The sequence below is a fragment of the Zeus faber genome, assembly GCF_960531495.2.
Source record: "Zeus faber genome assembly, chromosome: 21".
NCBI classification, from domain to species: Eukaryota; Metazoa; Chordata; class Actinopteri; order Zeiformes; family Zeidae; genus Zeus; species Zeus faber.
In genome coordinates, this window is record NC_137208.1 from 2,711,175 (window position 1) to 2,730,462 (window position 19,288).

At 49.7% G+C, this 19,288-nt stretch overlaps 1 protein-coding gene across 6 annotated transcripts in view; it reads left to right on the forward strand.

Annotated features, from left to right (window-relative positions):
- osbpl8 (oxysterol binding protein-like 8) overlaps positions 1 to 19,288 on the forward strand; it is a 55,183-nt gene that overhangs the window by 8,923 nt on the left and 26,972 nt on the right. For all 6 annotated transcript variants that reach the window (XR_013844708.1, XM_080022579.1, XM_080022583.1 and 3 more), the window contains 2 exons: positions 10,153 to 10,180; positions 10,391 to 10,546. Coding sequence is in view for 5 of the 6 variants with exons in the window: in XM_080022579.1 (XP_079878705.1) it covers positions 10,153 to 10,180; positions 10,391 to 10,546 (184 nt within the window). In the remaining variant the exon portion in view is untranslated. The remainder of the gene's footprint in view (positions 1 to 10,152; positions 10,181 to 10,390; positions 10,547 to 19,288) is intronic.

Below are 19,288 nucleotides of genomic sequence, written 5' to 3' on the forward strand. Positions count from 1 at the left end.
ACACACACACACACACACATTAAAACACACACACACACACACACACACATTAACACACACACACACATTAACACACACACACACACACATTAAAACACACACACACACACACACACATTAACACACACACACACACACACACATTAAAACACACACACACACATTAACACACACACACACACACATTAACACACACACACACACACACACATTAAAACACACACACACACACACACACAAATTAACACACACACACACACATTAACACACACACACACACACACAGACATTAACACACACACATTAACACACACACACACACACATTAAAACACACACACACATTAACACACACACACACACACACATGTTATTATTATGATTACTATTTATTGTCATTATTATTATTATTATTATTTATTATTGTTTTAATTATAATTATTATTATTATTACTATTATTATTATTGTGATTATTGTCATTATTATTATTATATTTTTTTTATTGTTGTGATAATAATAATATTTAAAAATGCTTAGTCATTGGTGTGTGTGTGTGTGTGTGTGTGTGTGGGTGTGGGTGTGCGTGTGTGTGTGACACAGTCTCAGTTTGGCTGTGTTCTGTGGAAAGTAGAGGATCCTATAATGTTGATTGTTTCTCAGATATTGATGGTGCGATTGTTTAAACATCTCATCAAAACACCCATATTCACCCGCAAAACATTGTCTCGTGTGGATATGAAGGTATGGCCGTGTTTGATGCTGTGCTGAACGCTGACCAACAGTTTGCTTTTCGTTGAGGAAGTCACGTCCCGTCAATCAATCACCACGGCAACGACACGGTCACCGTGGCAACAACCCCATCACCACGCAACATCGCCACAGTGAAGACAACATTACCTAGGAAATACCATTGCTGCGGCAACAACAGTGTCACCAACACAACAGCACCTTTCTAATGGAGATGTGTCTATCACAATTTAACTACGGCAACAAATACCGGTGAAATAACCTTTTCAACAAGTTAAAACAAAAATAAAATCACCACGGCAGCTACATATAAACAACGCCGTCACCATGGTAACAACTCCATCGCCACAGAAACGACCGCGTCACCACGGCACCATCAGTGGTCACGTGGCGCGATAAAATCCCCACCTTAAATCACAGTGTCAACAACACCGTCACCACGGCAACATCATCACCACGGCGACGTCATCATCACCCCTTCGTTTGGCCGGGCCAGCGTGAGTCAGTTGCACTCATGTGCTTCACATGCGTGACAAGCGTCAAACAGCTCCTGAGCCGTTGAGCTGCTCCAGGTGGTCAGCTCTGTGTAGTGAATGTAGTCGTCTCTGATATTTGTGGCCGCTTGTGAGGGAGGGCAGCTCTGTCTCCAGCGCGAGCTCAGCCCGGCCCCCCGGGGTCGCCGGGGCCGACGGTGCCGGGCGGCAGCCTCTCGTCAAGGCTCTTCTTCATGCTTTGTCAGTCACCGCGGTCAGACATCTTGTCGTGATGTACCGTGATTCAGTACTTGGAACAATAGCATCTTTTTTTTTTTTTTTACTTTTCTCTTCATGAAAGTCGTTTGTTGCAGTAAACAGGAAGTTGTTTTATTTTGAAGTCTCTGGATCGGTCTCTGGAATCAGACGCTGGAACAGGAAGTGTGTGTGTGTGTGTGTGTGTGTGTGTGTGAGGCGTGACAACCATTCCAGTCCTTTTTATTCACAACAAACCCTTTTGATGGAAATATCAAAAAGAAAAATGTCTCTGTAAGTTGAACCGAGCACCGTAACGGTCTTCTTCCCAGAGGGAAGCCAATGGACCCTCTCCGGGTCCAGAGCCAGCGCTTTGGAAGCCCAGAGGGTCCCGCCGAGTAGAACAAGCGGACCGGCTCCGGGGCCATCCCCCCTCGCTTACCCAGAATGCTCTGCTGCTTTACCCAGAATGCTCTGCTGCTTTTGGCTCAGCAGCAGAGCTGTGTGGAGCATGAGGGAGCGTCTACAAAGTGACAGGTCACAGTTTAAAGTGCAGTCACTAAACCTTAATACGTTTTAACCGACAATCAAGTTGTTTAAATATGAATATGAAGAGCTTTTCCTTTACGGTCATGGGGTTCACAAGCCGGGGTCCGCGGCCCCCTCGGTGTCCACCTCGCAAAGAGATGATTGTACATCATGTTTTTAAATCCATAGTTTCCCATGTTTTAAAGCCTTGTTTGTCTCCGTCCAAAGGAAAAAGAGAAAGACGCCGGAAATGCTGCTTCCATGCAATGTGATAACCCTCCTTTACTGTCTCACTGCCTCGTGTCCTTTACTGTCTCACTGCCTCGTGTCCTTTAGTGTCTCACTGCCTCGTGTCCTTTACTGTCTCACTGCCTCGTGTCCTTTACTGTCTCACTGCCTCGTGTCCTTTAGTGTCTCACTGCCTCGTGTCCTTAAGTGTCTCACTGCCTCGTGTCCTTTACTGTCTCACTGCCTCGTGCCCTTTAGTGTCTCACTGCCTCGTGTCCTTTAGTGTCTCACTGCCTCGTGCCCTTTAGTGTCTCACTGCCTCGTGTCCGTTAGTGTCTCACTGCCTCGTGTCCTTTACTGTCTCACTGCCTCGTGTCCTTTAGTGTCTCACTGCCTCGTGTCCTTTACTGTCTCACTGCCTCGTGTCCTTTAGTGTCTCACTGCCTCGTGTCCTTAAGTGTCTCACTGCCTCGTGTCCTTTAGTGTCTCACTGCCTCGTGTCCTTTAGTGTCTCACTGCCTCGTGTCCTTAAGTGTCTCACTGCCTCGTGTCCTTTACTGTCTCACTGCCTCGTGCCCTTTAGTGTCTCACTGCCTCGTGTCCTTTAGTGTCTCACTGCCTCGTGCCCTTTAGTGTCTCACTGCCTCGTGCCCTTTAGTGTCTCGCTGCCTCGTGCCCTTTAGTGTCTCGCTGCCTCGTGCCCTTTAGTGTCTCGCTGCCTCGTGCCCTTTAGTGTCTCGCTGCCTCGTGCCCTTTAGTGTCTCGCTGCCTCGTGTCCTTTAGTGTCTCACTGCCTCGTGTCCTTTAGTGTCTCACTGCCTCGTGTCCTTAAGTGTCTCACTGCCTCGTGTCCTTTACTGTCTCACTGCCTCGTGCCCTTTAGTGTCTCACTGCCTCGTGTCCTTTAGTGTCTCACTGCCTCGTGCCCTTTAGTGTCTCGCTGCCTCGTGTCCGTTAGTGTCTCGCTGCCTCGTGCCCTTTAGTGTCTCGCTGCCTCGTGCCCTTTAGTGTCTCGCTGCCTCGTGCCCTTTAGTGTCTCGCTGCCTCGTGCCCTTTAGTGTCTCGCTGCCTCGTGCCCTTTAGTGTCTCGCTGCCTCGTGCCCTTTAGTGTCTCGCTGCCTCGTGCCCTTTAGTGTCTCGCTGCCTCGTGCCCTTTAGTGTCTCGCTGCCTCGTGTCCTTTAGTGTCTCGCTGCCTCGTGTCCTTTAGTGTCTCGCTGCCTCGTGTCCTTTAGTGTCTCGCTGCCTCGTGTCCTTTAGTGTCTCACTGCCTCGTGTCCGTTAGTGTCTCACTGCCTCGTGTCCTTTAGTGTCTCACTGCCTCGTGTCCTTTACTGTCTCATTGCCTCGTGTCCTTTAGTGTCTCACTGCCTCGTGTCCTTTACTGTCTCACTGCCTCGTGTCCTTAAGTGTCTCACTGCCTCGTGTCCTTTAGTGTCTCACTGCCTCGTGTCCTTTAGTGTCTCACTGCCTCGTGTCCTTTAGTGTCTCACTGCCTCGTGTCCTTAAGTGTCTCACTGCCTCGTGTCCTTTACTGTCTCACTGCCTCGTGCCCTTTAGTGTCTCACTGCCTCGTGTCCTTTAGTGTCTCACTGCCTCGTGTCCTTTAGTGTCTCACTGCCTCGTGTCCTTTAGTGTCTCACTGCCTCGTGCCCTTAAGTGTCTCACTGCCTCGTGTCCTTTAGTGTCTCACTGCCTCGTGTCCTTAAGTGTCTCACTGCCTCGTGTCCTTTAGTGTCTCACTGCCTCGTGTCCTTTAGTGTCTCACTGCCTCGTGTCCTTTACTGTCTCACTGCCTCGTGTCCTTAAGTGTCTCACTGCCTCGTGTCCTTTACTGTCTCACTGCCTCGTGCCCTTTAGTGTCTCGCTGCCTCGTGTCCTTTAGTGTCTCGCTGCCTCGTGCCCTTTAGTGTCTCGCTGCCTCGTGTCCGTTAGTGTCTCGCTGCCTCGTGCCCTTTAGTGTCTCGCTGCCTCGTGCCCTTTAGTGTCTCGCTGCCTCGTGCCCTTTAGTGTCTCGCTGCCTCGTGCCCTTTAGTGTCTCGCTGCCTCGTGCCCTTTAGTGTCTCGCTGCCTCGTGCCCTTTAGTGTCTCGCTGCCTCGTGTCCTTTAGTGTCTCGCTTCCTCGTGTCCTTTAGTGTCTCGCTGCCTCGTGTCCGTTAGTGTCTCGCTGCCTCGTGTCCTTTAGTGTCTCGCTGCCTCGTGTCCGTTAGTGTCTCGCTGCCTCGTGCCCTTTAGTGTCTCGCTGCCTCGTGCCCTTTAGTGTCTCGCTGCCTCGTGCCCTTTAGTGTCTCGCTGCCTCGTGCCCTTTAGTGTCTCGCTGCCTCGTGCCCTTTAGTGTCTCGCTGCCTCGTGCCCTTTAGTGTCTCGCTGCCTCGTGTCCTTTAGTGTCTCGCTGCCTCGTGTCCTTTAGTGTCTCCCTGCCTCGTGTCCTTTAGTGTCTCGCTGCCTCGTGTCCGTTAGTGTCTCGCTGCCTCGTGTCCTTTAGTGTCTCGCTGCCTCGTGTCCGTTAGTGTCTCGCTGCCTCGTGCCCTTTAGTGTCTCGCTGCCTCGTGCCCTTTAGTGTCTCGCTGCCTCGTGCCCTTTAGTGTCTCGCTGCCTCGTGCCCTTTAGTGTCTCGCTGCCTCGTGCCCTTTAGTGTCTCGCTGCCTCGTGCCCTTTAGTGTCTCGCTGCCTCGTGCCCTTTAGTGTCTCGCTGCCTCGTGCCCTTTAGTGTCTCGCTGCCTCGTGCCCTTTAGTGTCTCGCTGCCTCGTGCCCTTTAGTGTCTCGCTGCCTCGTGCCCTTTAGTGTCTCGCTGCCTCGTGCCCTTTAGTGTCTCGCTGCCTCGTGCCCTTTAGTGTCTCGCTGCCTCGTGCCCTTTAGTGTCTCACTGCCTCGTGCCCTTTAGTGTCTCGCTGCCTCGTGTCCTTTAGTGTCTCGCTGCCTCGTGTCCTTTAGTGTCTCGCTGCCTCGTGTCCTTTAGTGTCTCGCTTCCTCGTGTCCTTTAGTGTCTCGCTGCCTCGTGTCCGTTAGTGTCTCGCTGCCTCGTGTCCTTTAGTGTCTCGCTGCCTCGTGTCCGTTAGTGTCTCGCTGCCTCGTGCCCTTTAGTGTCTCGCTGCCTCGTGCCCTTTAGTGTCTCGCTGCCTCGTGCCCTTTAGTGTCTCGCTGCCTCGTGCCCTTAAGTGTCTCACTGCCTCGTGTCCTTTAGTGTCTCACTGCCTCGTGTCCTTAAGTGTCTCACTGCCTCGTGTCCTTTAGTGTCTCACTGCCTCGTGTCCTTTAGTGTCTCACTGCCTCGTGTCCTTTACTGTCTCACTGCCTCGTGTCCTTAAGTGTCTCACTGCCTCGTGTCCTTTACTGTCTCACTGCCTCGTGCCCTTTAGTGTCTCGCTGCCTCGTGTCCTTTAGTGTCTCGCTGCCTCGTGCCCTTTAGTGTCTCGCTGCCTCGTGTCCGTTAGTGTCTCGCTGCCTCGTGCCCTTTAGTGTCTCGCTGCCTCGTGCCCTTTAGTGTCTCGCTGCCTCGTGCCCTTTAGTGTCTCGCTGCCTCGTGCCCTTTAGTGTCTCGCTGCCTCGTGCCCTTTAGTGTCTCGCTGCCTCGTGCCCTTTAGTGTCTCGCTGCCTCGTGTCCTTTAGTGTCTCGCTTCCTCGTGTCCTTTAGTGTCTCGCTGCCTCGTGTCCGTTAGTGTCTCGCTGCCTCGTGTCCTTTAGTGTCTCGCTGCCTCGTGTCCGTTAGTGTCTCGCTGCCTCGTGCCCTTTAGTGTCTCGCTGCCTCGTGCCCTTTAGTGTCTCGCTGCCTCGTGCCCTTTAGTGTCTCGCTGCCTCGTGCCCTTTAGTGTCTCGCTGCCTCGTGCCCTTTAGTGTCTCGCTGCCTCGTGCCCTTTAGTGTCTCGCTGCCTCGTGTCCTTTAGTGTCTCGCTGCCTCGTGTCCTTTAGTGTCTCCCTGCCTCGTGTCCTTTAGTGTCTCGCTGCCTCGTGTCCGTTAGTGTCTCGCTGCCTCGTGTCCTTTAGTGTCTCGCTGCCTCGTGCCCTTTAGTGTCTCGCTGCCTCGTGCCCTTTAGTGTCTCGCTGCCTCGTGCCCTTTAGTGTCTCGCTGCCTCGTGCCCTTTAGTGTCTCGCTGCCTCGTGCCCTTTAGTGTCTCGCTGCCTCCTGTCCTTTAGTGTCTGCCTGCCTCGTGTCCTTTAGTGTCTCGCTGCCTCGTGCCCTTTAGTGTCTCACTGCCTCGTGCCCTTTAGTGTCTGACTGCCTCGTGTCCTTTACTGTCTCACTGCCTCGTGTCCTTTAGTGTCTGACTGCCTCGTGTCCTTTACTGTCTCACTGCCTCGTGTCCTTTAGTGTCTCACTGCCTCGTGCCCTTTAGTGTCTCACTGCCTCGTGCCCTTTAGTGTCTCACTGCCTCGTGCCCTTTAGTGTCTCACTGCCTCGTGCCCTTTAGTGTCTCACTGCCTCGTGCCCTTTAGAGTCTCACTGCCTCGTGCCCTTTAGAGTCTCGCTGCCTCGTGCCCTTTAGTGTCTCGCTGCCTCGTGCCCTTTAGTGTCTCGCTGCCTCGTGCCCTTTAGTGTCTCGCTGCCTCGTGCCCTTTAGTGTCTCACTGCCTCGTGCCCTTTAGTGTCTCACTGCCTCGTGCCCTTTAGTGTCTCACTGCCTCGTGTCCTTTAGTGTCTCACTGCCTCCTGTCCTTTAGTGTCTGACTGCCTCGTGTCCTTTAGTGTCTCACTGCCTCGTGCCCTTTAGTGTCTCACTGCCTCGTGCCCTTTAGTGTCTCACTGCCTCGTGCCCTTTATTGTCTCACTGCCTCGTGCCCTTTAGTGTGCCCTTTATTGTCTCACTGCCTCGTGCCCTTTAGTGTGCCCTTTATTGTCTCACTGCCTCGTGCCCTTTAGTGTCTCGCTGCCTCGTGCCCTTTAGTGTCTCGCTGCCTCGTGTCCTTTAGTGTCTCGCTGCCTCGTGTCCTTTAGTGTCTCACTGCCTCGTGTCCTTTAGTGTCTGCCTGCCTCGTGTCCTTTAGTGTCTCGCTGCCTCGTGTCCTTTAGTGTCTCACTGCCTCGTGTCCTTTACTGTCTCACTGCCTCGTGCCCTTTAGTGTCTCGCTGCCTCGTGTCCTTTAGTGTCTCGCTGCCTCGTGCCCTTTAGTGTCTCGCTGCCTCGTGTCCGTTAGTGTCTCGCTGCCTCGTGCCCTTTAGTGTCTCGCTGCCTCGTGCCCTTTAGTGTCTCGCTGCCTCGTGCCCTTTAGTGTCTCGCTGCCTCGTGCCCTTTAGTGTCTCGCTGCCTCGTGCCCTTTAGTGTCTCGCTGCCTCGTGCCCTTTAGTGTCTCGCTGCCTCGTGCCCTTTAGTGTCTCGCTGCCTCGTGCCCTTTAGTGTCTCACTGCCTCGTGCCCTTTAGTGTCTCGCTGCCTCGTGTCCTTTAGTGTCTCGCTGCCTCGTGTCCTTTAGTGTCTCGCTGCCTCGTGTCCTTTAGTGTCTCGCTTCCTCGTGTCCTTTAGTGTCTCGCTGCCTCGTGTCCGTTAGTGTCTCGCTGCCTCGTGTCCTTTAGTGTCTCGCTGCCTCGTGTCCGTTAGTGTCTCGCTGCCTCGTGCCCTTTAGTGTCTCGCTGCCTCGTGCCCTTTAGTGTCTCGCTGCCTCGTGCCCTTTAGTGTCTCGCTGCCTCGTGCCCTTTAGTGTCTCGCTGCCTCGTGCCCTTTAGTGTCTCGCTGCCTCGTGCCCTTTAGTGTCTCGCTGCCTCGTGTCCTTTAGTGTCTCGCTGCCTCGTGTCCTTTAGTGTCTCGCTGCCTCGTGTCCTTTAGTGTCTCGCTGCCTCGTGTCCGTTAGTGTCTCGCTGCCTCGTGTCCTTTAGTGTCTCGCTGCCTCGTGTCCGTTAGTGTCTCGCTGCCTCGTGCCCTTTAGTGTCTCGCTGCCTCGTGCCCTTTAGTGTCTCGCTGCCTCGTGCCCTTTAGTGTCTCGCTGCCTCGTGCCCTTTAGTGTCTCGCTGCCTCGTGCCCTTTAGTGTCTCGCTGCCTCGTGCCCTTTAGTGTCTCGCTGCCTCGTGCCCTTTAGTGTCTCGCTGCCTCCTGTCCTTTAGTGTCTGCCTGCCTCGTGTCCTTTAGTGTCTCGCTGCCTCGTGCCCTTTAGTGTCTCACTGCCTCGTGCCCTTTAGTGTCTGACTGCCTCGTGTCCTTTACTGTCTCACTGCCTCGTGTCCTTTAGTGTCTGACTGCCTCGTGTCCTTTACTGTCTCACTGCCTCGTGTCCTTTAGTGTCTCACTGCCTCGTGCCCTTTAGTGTCTCACTGCCTCGTGCCCTTTAGTGTCTCACTGCCTCGTGCCCTTTAGTGTCTCACTGCCTCGTGCCCTTTAGTGTCTCACTGCCTCGTGCCCTTTAGAGTCTCACTGCCTCGTGCCCTTTAGAGTCTCGCTGCCTCGTGCCCTTTAGTGTCTCGCTGCCTCGTGCCCTTTAGTGTCTCGCTGCCTCGTGCCCTTTAGTGTCTCGCTGCCTCGTGCCCTTTAGTGTCTCGCTGCCTCGTGCCCTTTAGTGTCTCACTGCCTCGTGCCCTTTAGTGTCTCACTGCCTCGTGCCCTTTAGTGTCTCACTGCCTCGTGTCCTTTAGTGTCTCACTGCCTCCTGTCCTTTAGTGTCTGACTGCCTCGTGTCCTTTAGTGTCTCACTGCCTCGTGCCCTTTAGTGTCTCACTGCCTCGTGCCCTTTAGTGTCTCACTGCCTCGTGCCCTTTATTGTCTCACTGCCTCGTGCCCTTTAGTGTGCCCTTTATTGTCTCACTGCCTCGTGCCCTTTAGTGTGCCCTTTATTGTCTCACTGCCTCGTGCCCTTTAGTGTCTCGCTGCCTCGTGCCCTTTAGTGTCTCGCTGCCTCGTGTCCTTTAGTGTCTCGCTGCCTCGTGTCCTTTAGTGTCTCACTGCCTCGTGTCCTTTAGTGTCTGCCTGCCTCGTGTCCTTTAGTGTCTCGCTGCCTCGTGTCCTTTAGTGTCTCGCTGCCTCGTGCCCTTTAGTGTCTCGCTGCCTCGTGCCCTTTAGTGTCTCACTGCCTCGTGCCCTTTAGTGTCTCACTGCCTCGTGCCCTTTAGTGTCTCACTGCCTCGTGCCCTTTAGTGTCTCACTGCCTCATGTCCTTTAGTGTCTCGCTGCCTCGTGCCCTTTAGTGTCTCACTGCCTCGTGCCCTTTAGTGTCTCACTGCCTCGTGCCCTTTAGTGTCTCACTGCCTCATGTCCTTTAGTGTCTCACTGCCTCATGTCCTTTAGTGTCTCACTGTCTCTTGGTGTCTCACATTGTTGTTAAGTGTCTTTCAGTGTCTCACGGTGTCTCACTGTCTCTTAGTGTCTCACTCTCCCACTGTGACTCTCAATGTGTCACTGTCTCTCAGTGTCTCACTCTCTTGTGTCTCTCACTGTCTCGCTGTCTCACTGTCTCTCAGTGTCTAACTCTCTAGTGTCTCTCGCTGTCACACGGTGTCTCACTGTCTCACTGTCTCGCTGTCTCACGGTGTCTCACTGTCTCACTGTCTCTGTGTCTCACTCTCTAGTGTCTCTCGCTGTCTCACAGTGTCTCACTGTTTCGCTGTCTCACGGTGTCTCACTGTCTCTGTGTCTCACTCTCTGGTGTCTCTCACTGTCTCGCTGTCTCACGGTGTCTCGCTGTCTCACGGTGTCTCATGACACTGTCTGTCCACGTCTCGTTTCAGTTTGACTAACGGTGTTTTCTTCCTGTCTTCTGTTTGTGTCTCTTTCTCCTCCGTCCGGCCACCACCTCCACCCGACCACATCTGGACCTCACCACGCCCCCTCCGTCCCTCGGACCCCGGCTCCACCCTGCCTCCCACACCTCCACCTTCTCTCTGGATTTCTCTCCCTTCACTCCCTCATCTGTGTTTCTGGTTTTCTCTCCCTCACTTGCTTCTACACACACTTTTATTTCTCTCTCTCCCTCCCTCCCTCTCTTCACCCTCTCCCCTCCTAGCACCATGCAGAGTTCCACTCGTCCTCTGGTAAGAGCTGCTTCGGTGGAGTGTGTGCATGTTGAATAAAAAATGGATATTATTATTATTGTATTTATTATTATTGTATTTATTATTATTGTATTTAATATTATTGTATTTATTATTATTGTTGTATTTAATATTATTGTATTTATTATTATTGTATTTATTATAGCAGCAGTAATAATATGGTAATAATATGAATGCCTCCCCCCGCAGGGAGTCCTCCCGATGACGCCGTCCTCCTGACCCCACTCAGGATGAGCCAGCGTCAGGGGAAGGAGCGGGACAAGGAGGCGGGGCTTCTGACGCCCAGCAGGGATCACATGACCGCTAGCCCCGCCTCCCTCAGCCCGGGGCTCAGCTACAGCTACGGTATGAAATACTTACTGTGTACTGTATACTGTTCTGTTTGGAGATTCGGTAAAAAAGAGTCGTTCCGTTTGTCCCGCTCCGGTTTCGTGGGGATCGGCGTGCGTGACGCGCGTGACGCACGGCGAACGAGGGGAGGACCGCCTGAACCGCCAGCCAGAGGAGGAAGGGTCGGTTCGATTCCCGGTCGGAATCCCGGTCGCAACTGAACTCTCACAGGAATCGTTTCTGATCAGTGATCTCAAATCGGTCAAATCAGACATGACTCCCGTACGAATCGAAATTGAACAACTCTTTTGCCCGAGTGGCTCTGGACTCCGCGGCGAATCGTTTGCGAGTCTTGCGTCATTATTGCTCCCAAATAAAGGTCAAGAGGCCAACGGACGTATGTGACACAGCAAGCAAAGGTGCCGGGTTTGATCCTGTCGTATCTGTAGTGAAAAGCACCGGTCTCATCCTAAAAACTACAGCTGATGGAGCCGTCTGCACAGGGGTGGTAACCACGGTAACCTTCATTCAAGGTCAATCAAATGAGTCTGGAAGACGAGTGAAGCAAAAAGGTTGTTGATTTTTTGTTTTCCCCTAGCCCCTGGACTGTCTCCTAGACTGTCTCCTAGCTCCTAGATTGTCCCCTTATTAGTGCTCTGGCGCCCTCTGGTGTTGACGTTGCAGTCGCCTGCTGTGTTATTTTGTTGTTTTCATCTCAGCCCGTTCACCTGTTTGCCTGTTCACCCACTCACCTGTGCACCGCAGTTCCAACCTTTTTCAGCCGATCAGGGTCCGTTGACTTGCAAGTGACTTTATGGTTCCACTTTTTACCCAGAAGTCCCTGCCTTTTTTTGGGAGAGCAGCTGCTCTCTGTCCACCCAAAGACAGAACCCCGTCCTCACTGAGGGGAGGAGGCACGGTGGAAAGGTCGTCCCAGGTCGTTAAGCACGTTCAAACAGCAGCTCTTTGTCTTCTGATCGGAGGAGAGCGTTTTTATTGGTATTTATGTGCAGTTTCAATTCAGAGTTTCCACATTGTGACTCCGTTCCATCGTTCAGGTCCTCCGAGCAGACACGGACGTGGGTTCCAAGCCCCTCTCCTGTCTCGTGTGGAGTGGGCCACCGGATCAGCTGCTTTTTCGGTGCTTGTGTCGGTTTAACCACCGTGAACAGCACTGCCTCCTCCACATAAACGAGCTCCGATGCTGCGTGGAGCCACGGGCGCTGTTCGGCGCTCTTCTTCGTTTACTACTCCCTGCTTCCCGTCCATGGGAGAGCATCCAGCCAGCTCCAGTCAGTGAGGTGGAGTGTCAGGTCTAAGTGTTCTGTCGGCCACATGAGGGCGCAAGTGGCACATGTTGAGCACACACACACACACACACACACACACACACACACACTTGTCGTTTTATTTTTTTTATGTGTGTGTTGACTTCAACAACACGTGGAAATACCTGATACACCACGGTGCGTTGGCCTTGTGAACCTGACGTGACAGTGGGTGCGCTCCTTTTCAGTAACTTGTAACACCACACACGAAAAGGGATGGTGGATGGGGATGGTAGCTCAGGCGGTAGAGCTGGTGGTCTAGTGATCTAAAGGTTGCTGGTTGGATCCCAGGCTCCTCCTGCTAGCATGCTGTAGTGTCCTTGAGCAAGACACTTAACCCCTAATTGCTCCTGATGGCTGCGTCGGTCGGTGTTTGAACAATTGTAAGTCGCTTTGGATAAAAGCGTCTGCTAAATGACTAAATGTAATGTAAAATGTAATGAAAACAGAGGTGCTCATCGACGAGCGAGGGGCGGTTCCCTCCGATCCAACACTAACACACACACACACACACACACACACACACGGATACTATCCTAGTTTATTTACCTGATTATTTATTTCCCCCTCTCTCAGAGAGAGAGCGAGAGAGAGAGAGGGAGAGGGAGAGAGGGAGAGAGGGGGGGGGGGGGGAGAGAGCAGGTGGGTGTGGATTTAGCATCAGGGATTAAGTCCTGTCATCCGGGGTTAACTCCCCCCACCCCACCACTTGGCCCCGCCTCCGCACACTGAGCCCCGCCCCCACATCACCCACTCCACCAATCCCAGTCCTCTGGATCCTCTTCCTGCTGAGCCGACGGTCAATCAGGCGCAGAGGCGCTGGTACTGGGGGTGTGGTTTGGGCCGGGGGCATGGCTTAGTGGTGTCTGGAAGAAGACCTGGAGAGGGACCTGAAGGAGGACAGTCGGGCCTTGAACCTGGGATGTGGTGATTTTTATCAATAATATTTGAACCTGAGGCCGGACCTGGATCAGGGTCTGGACCTGGACCTGTATGGTTAGACCCCATCTGATCAGATCAGGGTTCGAACCCACGATGAGGTACAGAGCGGTCGATGCTGATCCCTCAGCTGTGTGTGTGTGTGTGTGTGTGTGTGTGTGTGTGTGTGTGTGTGTGTGTGTGTGTGTGTGTGTGTGTGTGTGTGTGTGTGTGTGTGTGTGTGTGTGTGTGTGTGTGTGTGTGTGTGTGTGTGTGTGTGTGTCATCTGTTTTGCCTGTTATGTATTAACTCGTTTGTATCGTTTTTTGTTCTTTCTTCGTCACTATCATAGTATGAGATGGAGAGAGGAGGGGAGTGTGAAATGGAGAAACAAACTCATAACATGTTACAAACTAATAACATGCAACTACACATTAATAACATGTTACAAACTAATAACATGCAACTACACATTAATAACATGTTACAAACTAATAACATGTTACAAACTAATAACATGCAACTACACATTAATAACATGTTACAAACTAATAACATGCAACTACACATTAATAACATGTTACAAACTAATAACATGTTACAAACTAATAACATGCAACTACACATTAATAACATGTTACAAACTAATAACATGCAACTACACATTAATAACATGTTACAAACTAATAACATGTTACAAACTAATAACATGCAACTACACATTAATAACATGTTACAAACTAATAATATGTAACAACACATTAATAACTTGTTACAAACTAATAACATACAACTACACGTTAATTACATGTTACAAACGAATAACATGTAATAACATATTAATAACATGTTACAAACTAATAACATGCAACTACACATTAATAACATGTTACAAACTAATAACATGTAACAACACATTAATAACATGTTACAAACTAATAACATGCAACTACACATTAACATGTTACAAACTAATATGTAACAACACATTAATAACTTGTTACAAACTAATAACATACAACTACACGTTAATTACATGTTACAAACGAATAACATGTAACAACATATTAATAACATGTTACAAACTAATAACATGCAACTACACATTAATAACATGTTACAAACAAATAACATGTAACAACAGATTAATAACATGTTACAAACTAATAACATGTAACAACACATTAATAACATAATAATGTGTGGGGATGGTAGCTCAGGCGGTAGAGCTGGTGGTCTAGTCATCTAAAGGTTGCTGGTTGGATCCCAGGCTCCTCCTGCTAGCATGCTGTAGTGTCCTTGAGCAAGACACTTAACCCCTCATTGCTCCTGATGGCTGCGCCCGTCGGTGTTTGAACAATTGTAAGTCGCTTTGGATAAAAGCGTCTGATCAATGTCAAAATGTAATGTAATGTAATAACATGTTACAAACTAATAACATGCAAGAACACATTCATAACATGTAACAAACTAATAACATGTAACAACACATTCATAACATGTTGCAAGCCAATCACATGTAACAACACATTAACATGTTACAAACTAATAACATGCAAGAACACATTAATAACATGTAACAAACTAATAACATGTTACAAACTAATAACATGCAAGAACACATTAATAACATGTAACAAACTAATAACATGTTACAAACTAATAACATGCAAGAACACATTAATAACATGTTACAAACGAATAACATGCAAGAACACATTAATAACATGTAACAAACTAATAACATGCAAAAACACATTCATAACATGTTACAAACAAAAAACATCCAACAACTCATTAATAAATTGTTACAAACTAATAACATGCAAGAACACATTCATAACATGCAAGAACACAAATTAATAACATGTTACAAACTAATAACATGCAAGAACACATTCATAACATGTTACAAACAAATACCATGCAACAACACATTAATAACATGCAAGAACACATTCATAACATGTTACAAACTAATAACATGCAACAACACATTAATAACATGCAAGAACACATTCATAACATGTTACAAACTAATAACATGCAACAACACATTAATAACATGCAACAACACATTGATAACATGTTACAAACTAATAACATGCAACAACACATTAATAACATGCAACAACACATTGATAACATGTTACAAACTAATAACATGCAACAACACATTAATAACATGCAAGAACACATTCATAACATGGAACAACACAACAGTATGATAACACATCTACACCTGTTCTAAGATAAGAATAATATTACATTCATATAGTATAATGTATTATATAATATGATTGCTGCCAACAATGCAAACAGCATATTGAGGATTTTCCCCTCACATTCGGCCAAATATGGGATTTTTTAAACAAAATGAACATATGGATTACCACTTTAATGTCCGTGAAAATTTCAAAATACCAAAAAAAAAAATCGTCTTTAATTTAAAATTCCATTTAAATCGTATATGGGATGTCTTTAACAATATAATCTTTGGCATTACCACTTTAACTGTTTAGTAAAACAAATAAAAGATGTTGTTGGTTGACCTGTTAAAAATACCTATAGCATATCAATATGGCTGCCTTGGACGTCAAACAATGGGAACAGCATGAAGAGGAGCACCATGAGAACACCACCAATCACTGTTCTTATGAAGTGGAACATTTAAATTTAGATTTTATCACAAATGGGAATTTGTTTTAACTAGAATAATCTCAGGGATTACCACTTTTACAGCCAGCTGCTCAGTTTCTTTTCCTGTTGCAGCAGGATGAGCACCCTCTGGGATTGAAAGCACCCTGTCACCAGGAGGCCCCTGGGACCCGCTGGTTTCCCAGCATGCTCAGGGATGTGTCCTTCTGCGTTGCCAGGCAACGACTCGGTCCCACGGCACTTGTCTAGCTCGGTCTGGAGGACCTGACTTTTAGAAGCGGTTGCCCGAGTCCGGTTGCCAAGTCGGACAAAACGGGAAACCCCAGCACAACATGGCTGACGATGGCCCAAAGCCTGTTGCCCCGGGCAACTGGGCAGGCCTTTATTGTCCAGGCCCAGACCTGGAGAGTAAAGTGAAATAAGTTTGTTGGCGAAGAAAATACAATATAATAATAATAATAAGAAGAAGAAGAAGAAGAATATTAGAGTGTAACTGACATTGATAGTGAACAAATTCAAGATGGAGAGGAGGGGAGAGAACCACACAAGAAAAACAAGACACCACCCGTTCCTCTAGTGAAAAGTCCTATTTCCTGTTGGGCGGAGCAGCGTGTCCTCGTCAACGCTGCACCTCGCTCACTAGTTTGTCAAAGCTGAACGCGGCCCCAACCTGGTCCCAACCTGGTCCCAACCTGGTCCCAACTTGGTCCCAACCTGGTCCCAACCTGGTCTCAACCTGGTCTCAACCTGGTCCCAACCTGGTCCCAACCTGGTCCCAACCTGGTCCCAACCTGGTCCCAACCTGGTCTCAAGCTGGTCCCAACCTGGTCCCAACCTGGTCCCAACCTGGTCCCAACCTGGTCCCAACCTGGTCCCAACCTGGTCTCAAGCTGGTCCCAACCTGGTCCCAACCTGGTCCCAACCTGGTCCCCGCTTCATCTACATCGTTCTGGATTCTACCTTTTCCTGCGTTTGTTAATTGTACCTTTTCCTTCCTGCTCCAAACACCAGGAAGAGAAAAGCTTTGACACGACCTTGAAAAGACTTCAAAGTGCAAACACTGAGTCCAGTCTCCATGAGGCAAGAAAGAAGGAAAAACCTTCCCTGGAGGCCACAGAACGAGCTGGTAGAGAGGAGAGAGAGAGAGAGAGGAGGAGGGATGGAGGGAGTGAGATGGGGAGAGATGGAGGGAGAGAGATGGAGGGAGGGAGAGAGAGAGGGAGGGGGAGAGAGGCATCGGTGAAGGGACAGATGATGATAGAGGTGTTATCGATCTAAGGTCACTGCTGTATAGTGGAGAGAGAGAGAGAGAGAGAGAGGGGGCGGGGCCTCATCTGATTGGTCGGTTCCCCCTGAGAGGCTGATCTCTCTCTCTCTCTCTCTGCGGAGCGAGGGATGGATCAGTTTCTCAGACGGAGAACGCAGCGCTGCTACACACTGAGCTCCAAGCACCATCACCGTGACAACGCTGCGCAACGCTGTGAGTGTGTGTGTGTCCGGGTGTGTGTGTCCGTGTGTGTGTGTGTGTGTGTGTGTGTGTGTGTGTGTGTGTGTCCTTGGATATGTGTGTGTGTGTGTGTGTGTGTGTGTGTGTGTGTGTGTGTGTGTGTGTGTGTGTGTGTGTGTGTGTGTGTGTGTGTTCATGGGTGTGGGTGTGTTCGTGTGTGCATGTGTGTGTGCAATGTGCATGTGTGTGTGCAGTGTGTGTGTGTGTTTGTGTTAATGTTAGTATGTGTGTTTGTGTATGTGTGTGTGCAATGTGTGTGTCTGTGTTCATGTGTGTGTGTTTGTGGGTGTGTGTGTTCATGTGTGTGTTTGTGTCAATGTGTGTGAGTTTGTGTATGTGTGTGTGCAATGTGTGTGTGTGTGCAATGTGTGTTTGTTTATGTCAATGTGTGTGATTGTGTATGTGTGTGTGCAATGTGCATGTGTGTGTGTTTGTGTGTGTGTTCATGTGTGTGTGCAATGTTTGTGTGTGTGTGTGTGTTCATGTATGTGTGCAATGTGTGTGTGTTTTTGTATGTGTGTGTGCAATGTGCGTGTGTGTGTTTGTGTGTGTGTTCATGTGTGTGTGCATGTGTGTGTGTTCATGTATGTGTGCAATGTGTGTGTGTTTTTGTATGTGTGTGTGCAATGTGCATGTGTGTGTGTTTGTGTCAACGTGTGTGTTTGTGTATGTGTGTGTGCGATGTGTGTTTGTGTCAGTGTATGTGTGGTTGTGTATGTGTATGTGCATGTGTGTGTACACGTCGGTCCCACCGTAGCTCGCTGATACCTCAGGATACTCCCCGCCCTCTGACCCCGCCCCTCCCTCCGCTCTCCTCCCCCTCAGCATGATGATGAAGGAGGAGGTGGGGCGCCCCCTGCTGGGCCGGCGGCGCTTCTCCACCTGCGGCGGGACCACGGTGGCGGCCGGGGTGCGGCCCCCTGCGCCCGGCGGTCGCAAGCTCATACGCAACGCCTCGTTCGGAGGCTACAACGAGCTCTCGCCGCTCGCGCTGCCAGGTGCGTGCACCATGCCCCTAGCCCCGCCCCCAGAACACCTGGAGCCCCGCCCCCAAAAACCTTCACCCTAGCCACGTGGCTTCCACCGGGAGGGGTTTCGGGTTGTTTTTTTTCAGGTTGTGGTTTTCCTTTGAACGTGTTTTGAGAGTCCTTGGAGAACCTTTGAAAGTCTTTGGAGAGTCCTTTGAACGTGTTTTGAGACTCTTGTGTTTTGGTGAATCCCTGCCATAACCGTGAAACTATGGATCCATGGTAAACAAGTCTTGTGTGATGCTGTCTTTTGAAAAGTCTTTTGAAAAGTCTTTTGAGAGTCTTGTGGTATATTCACACAACAGTATTGTGTGATGCTGTCTTTTTCCATTCGGTTCGATTCCGTTGGTCCGACTCTGGGTTCGTTGGCTGTGGTCGGTGTGACGCACGGTGAACCGGGAAGGACTTCCTGAACCACCGGCCAGAGGAGGAAGAGTCGGGAATGGAACTCTCACAGGAATCACTTCATGTGCCAAAATTAGGGATGTACCCGACTCTTTTCAGTCAAATCGGATTCGGATGTTCCATGCGAATATTCGACTATTCAGGTTTGGGGGGCACGGCAGAAGGGGTCGGGTACCGAGACCCGGTATTAAACGGCCCCGGAGCTAAATTGTTAAAGAGTGTAGTATCACTGAGCTCTGACGTTACCATTGCTGTTCACGATATTTTGGAGAAATGAAGAAAATCCATTTTCTGTTTATTTTTGGCTATACAACCCATTTCTAACTTGGGATAAGATGGAGATCTGTGCGAGGAGGGCGTGGCCGGCTCCCTCCGCCTGCCTCTCAAGGAGAAGCTGCTCTGAGTGACAGTGACAGGCTGAGCCCAGGTTGCACCTCCTCGCCCCCTCTACATGCGTAACACTCAGACAGTCAAGCAGAGTTCGTTCTGCTCTGCGTTTCTTACACGTTCCCCCTAAAAAAAAAAAAAAAAAAAAGAACCGATAAGAGTACGGTTAAACTACCGGACCCATACGCAGTATCGGAAGAGTAGTAGCACCGTTAAAATCGTAACGATACCCATCCCTACAGAGCCCCGCCCCCTCACTGATTTTAATTGTTTTATTTGGAGGATCGGGGCGCACGCAGAGCCGTGTTCCATTCACACATAGATTCATAATAGATAAAAATAGATTTATCATTCTGCTTATTTATGATTCCTCATTGTGCATTTTGTAAGCTTCTGTCTGTTTCTTTTGAATAAATGAATAAACGACTGCTCGACTTGAAGAGTCTCAGTGGGTCTGACGGGTCGCCCACGGACGATGTGACTCGTCCTCTTTCACGGGGCGGCCCCGCTCAGGAATATTTGTTTT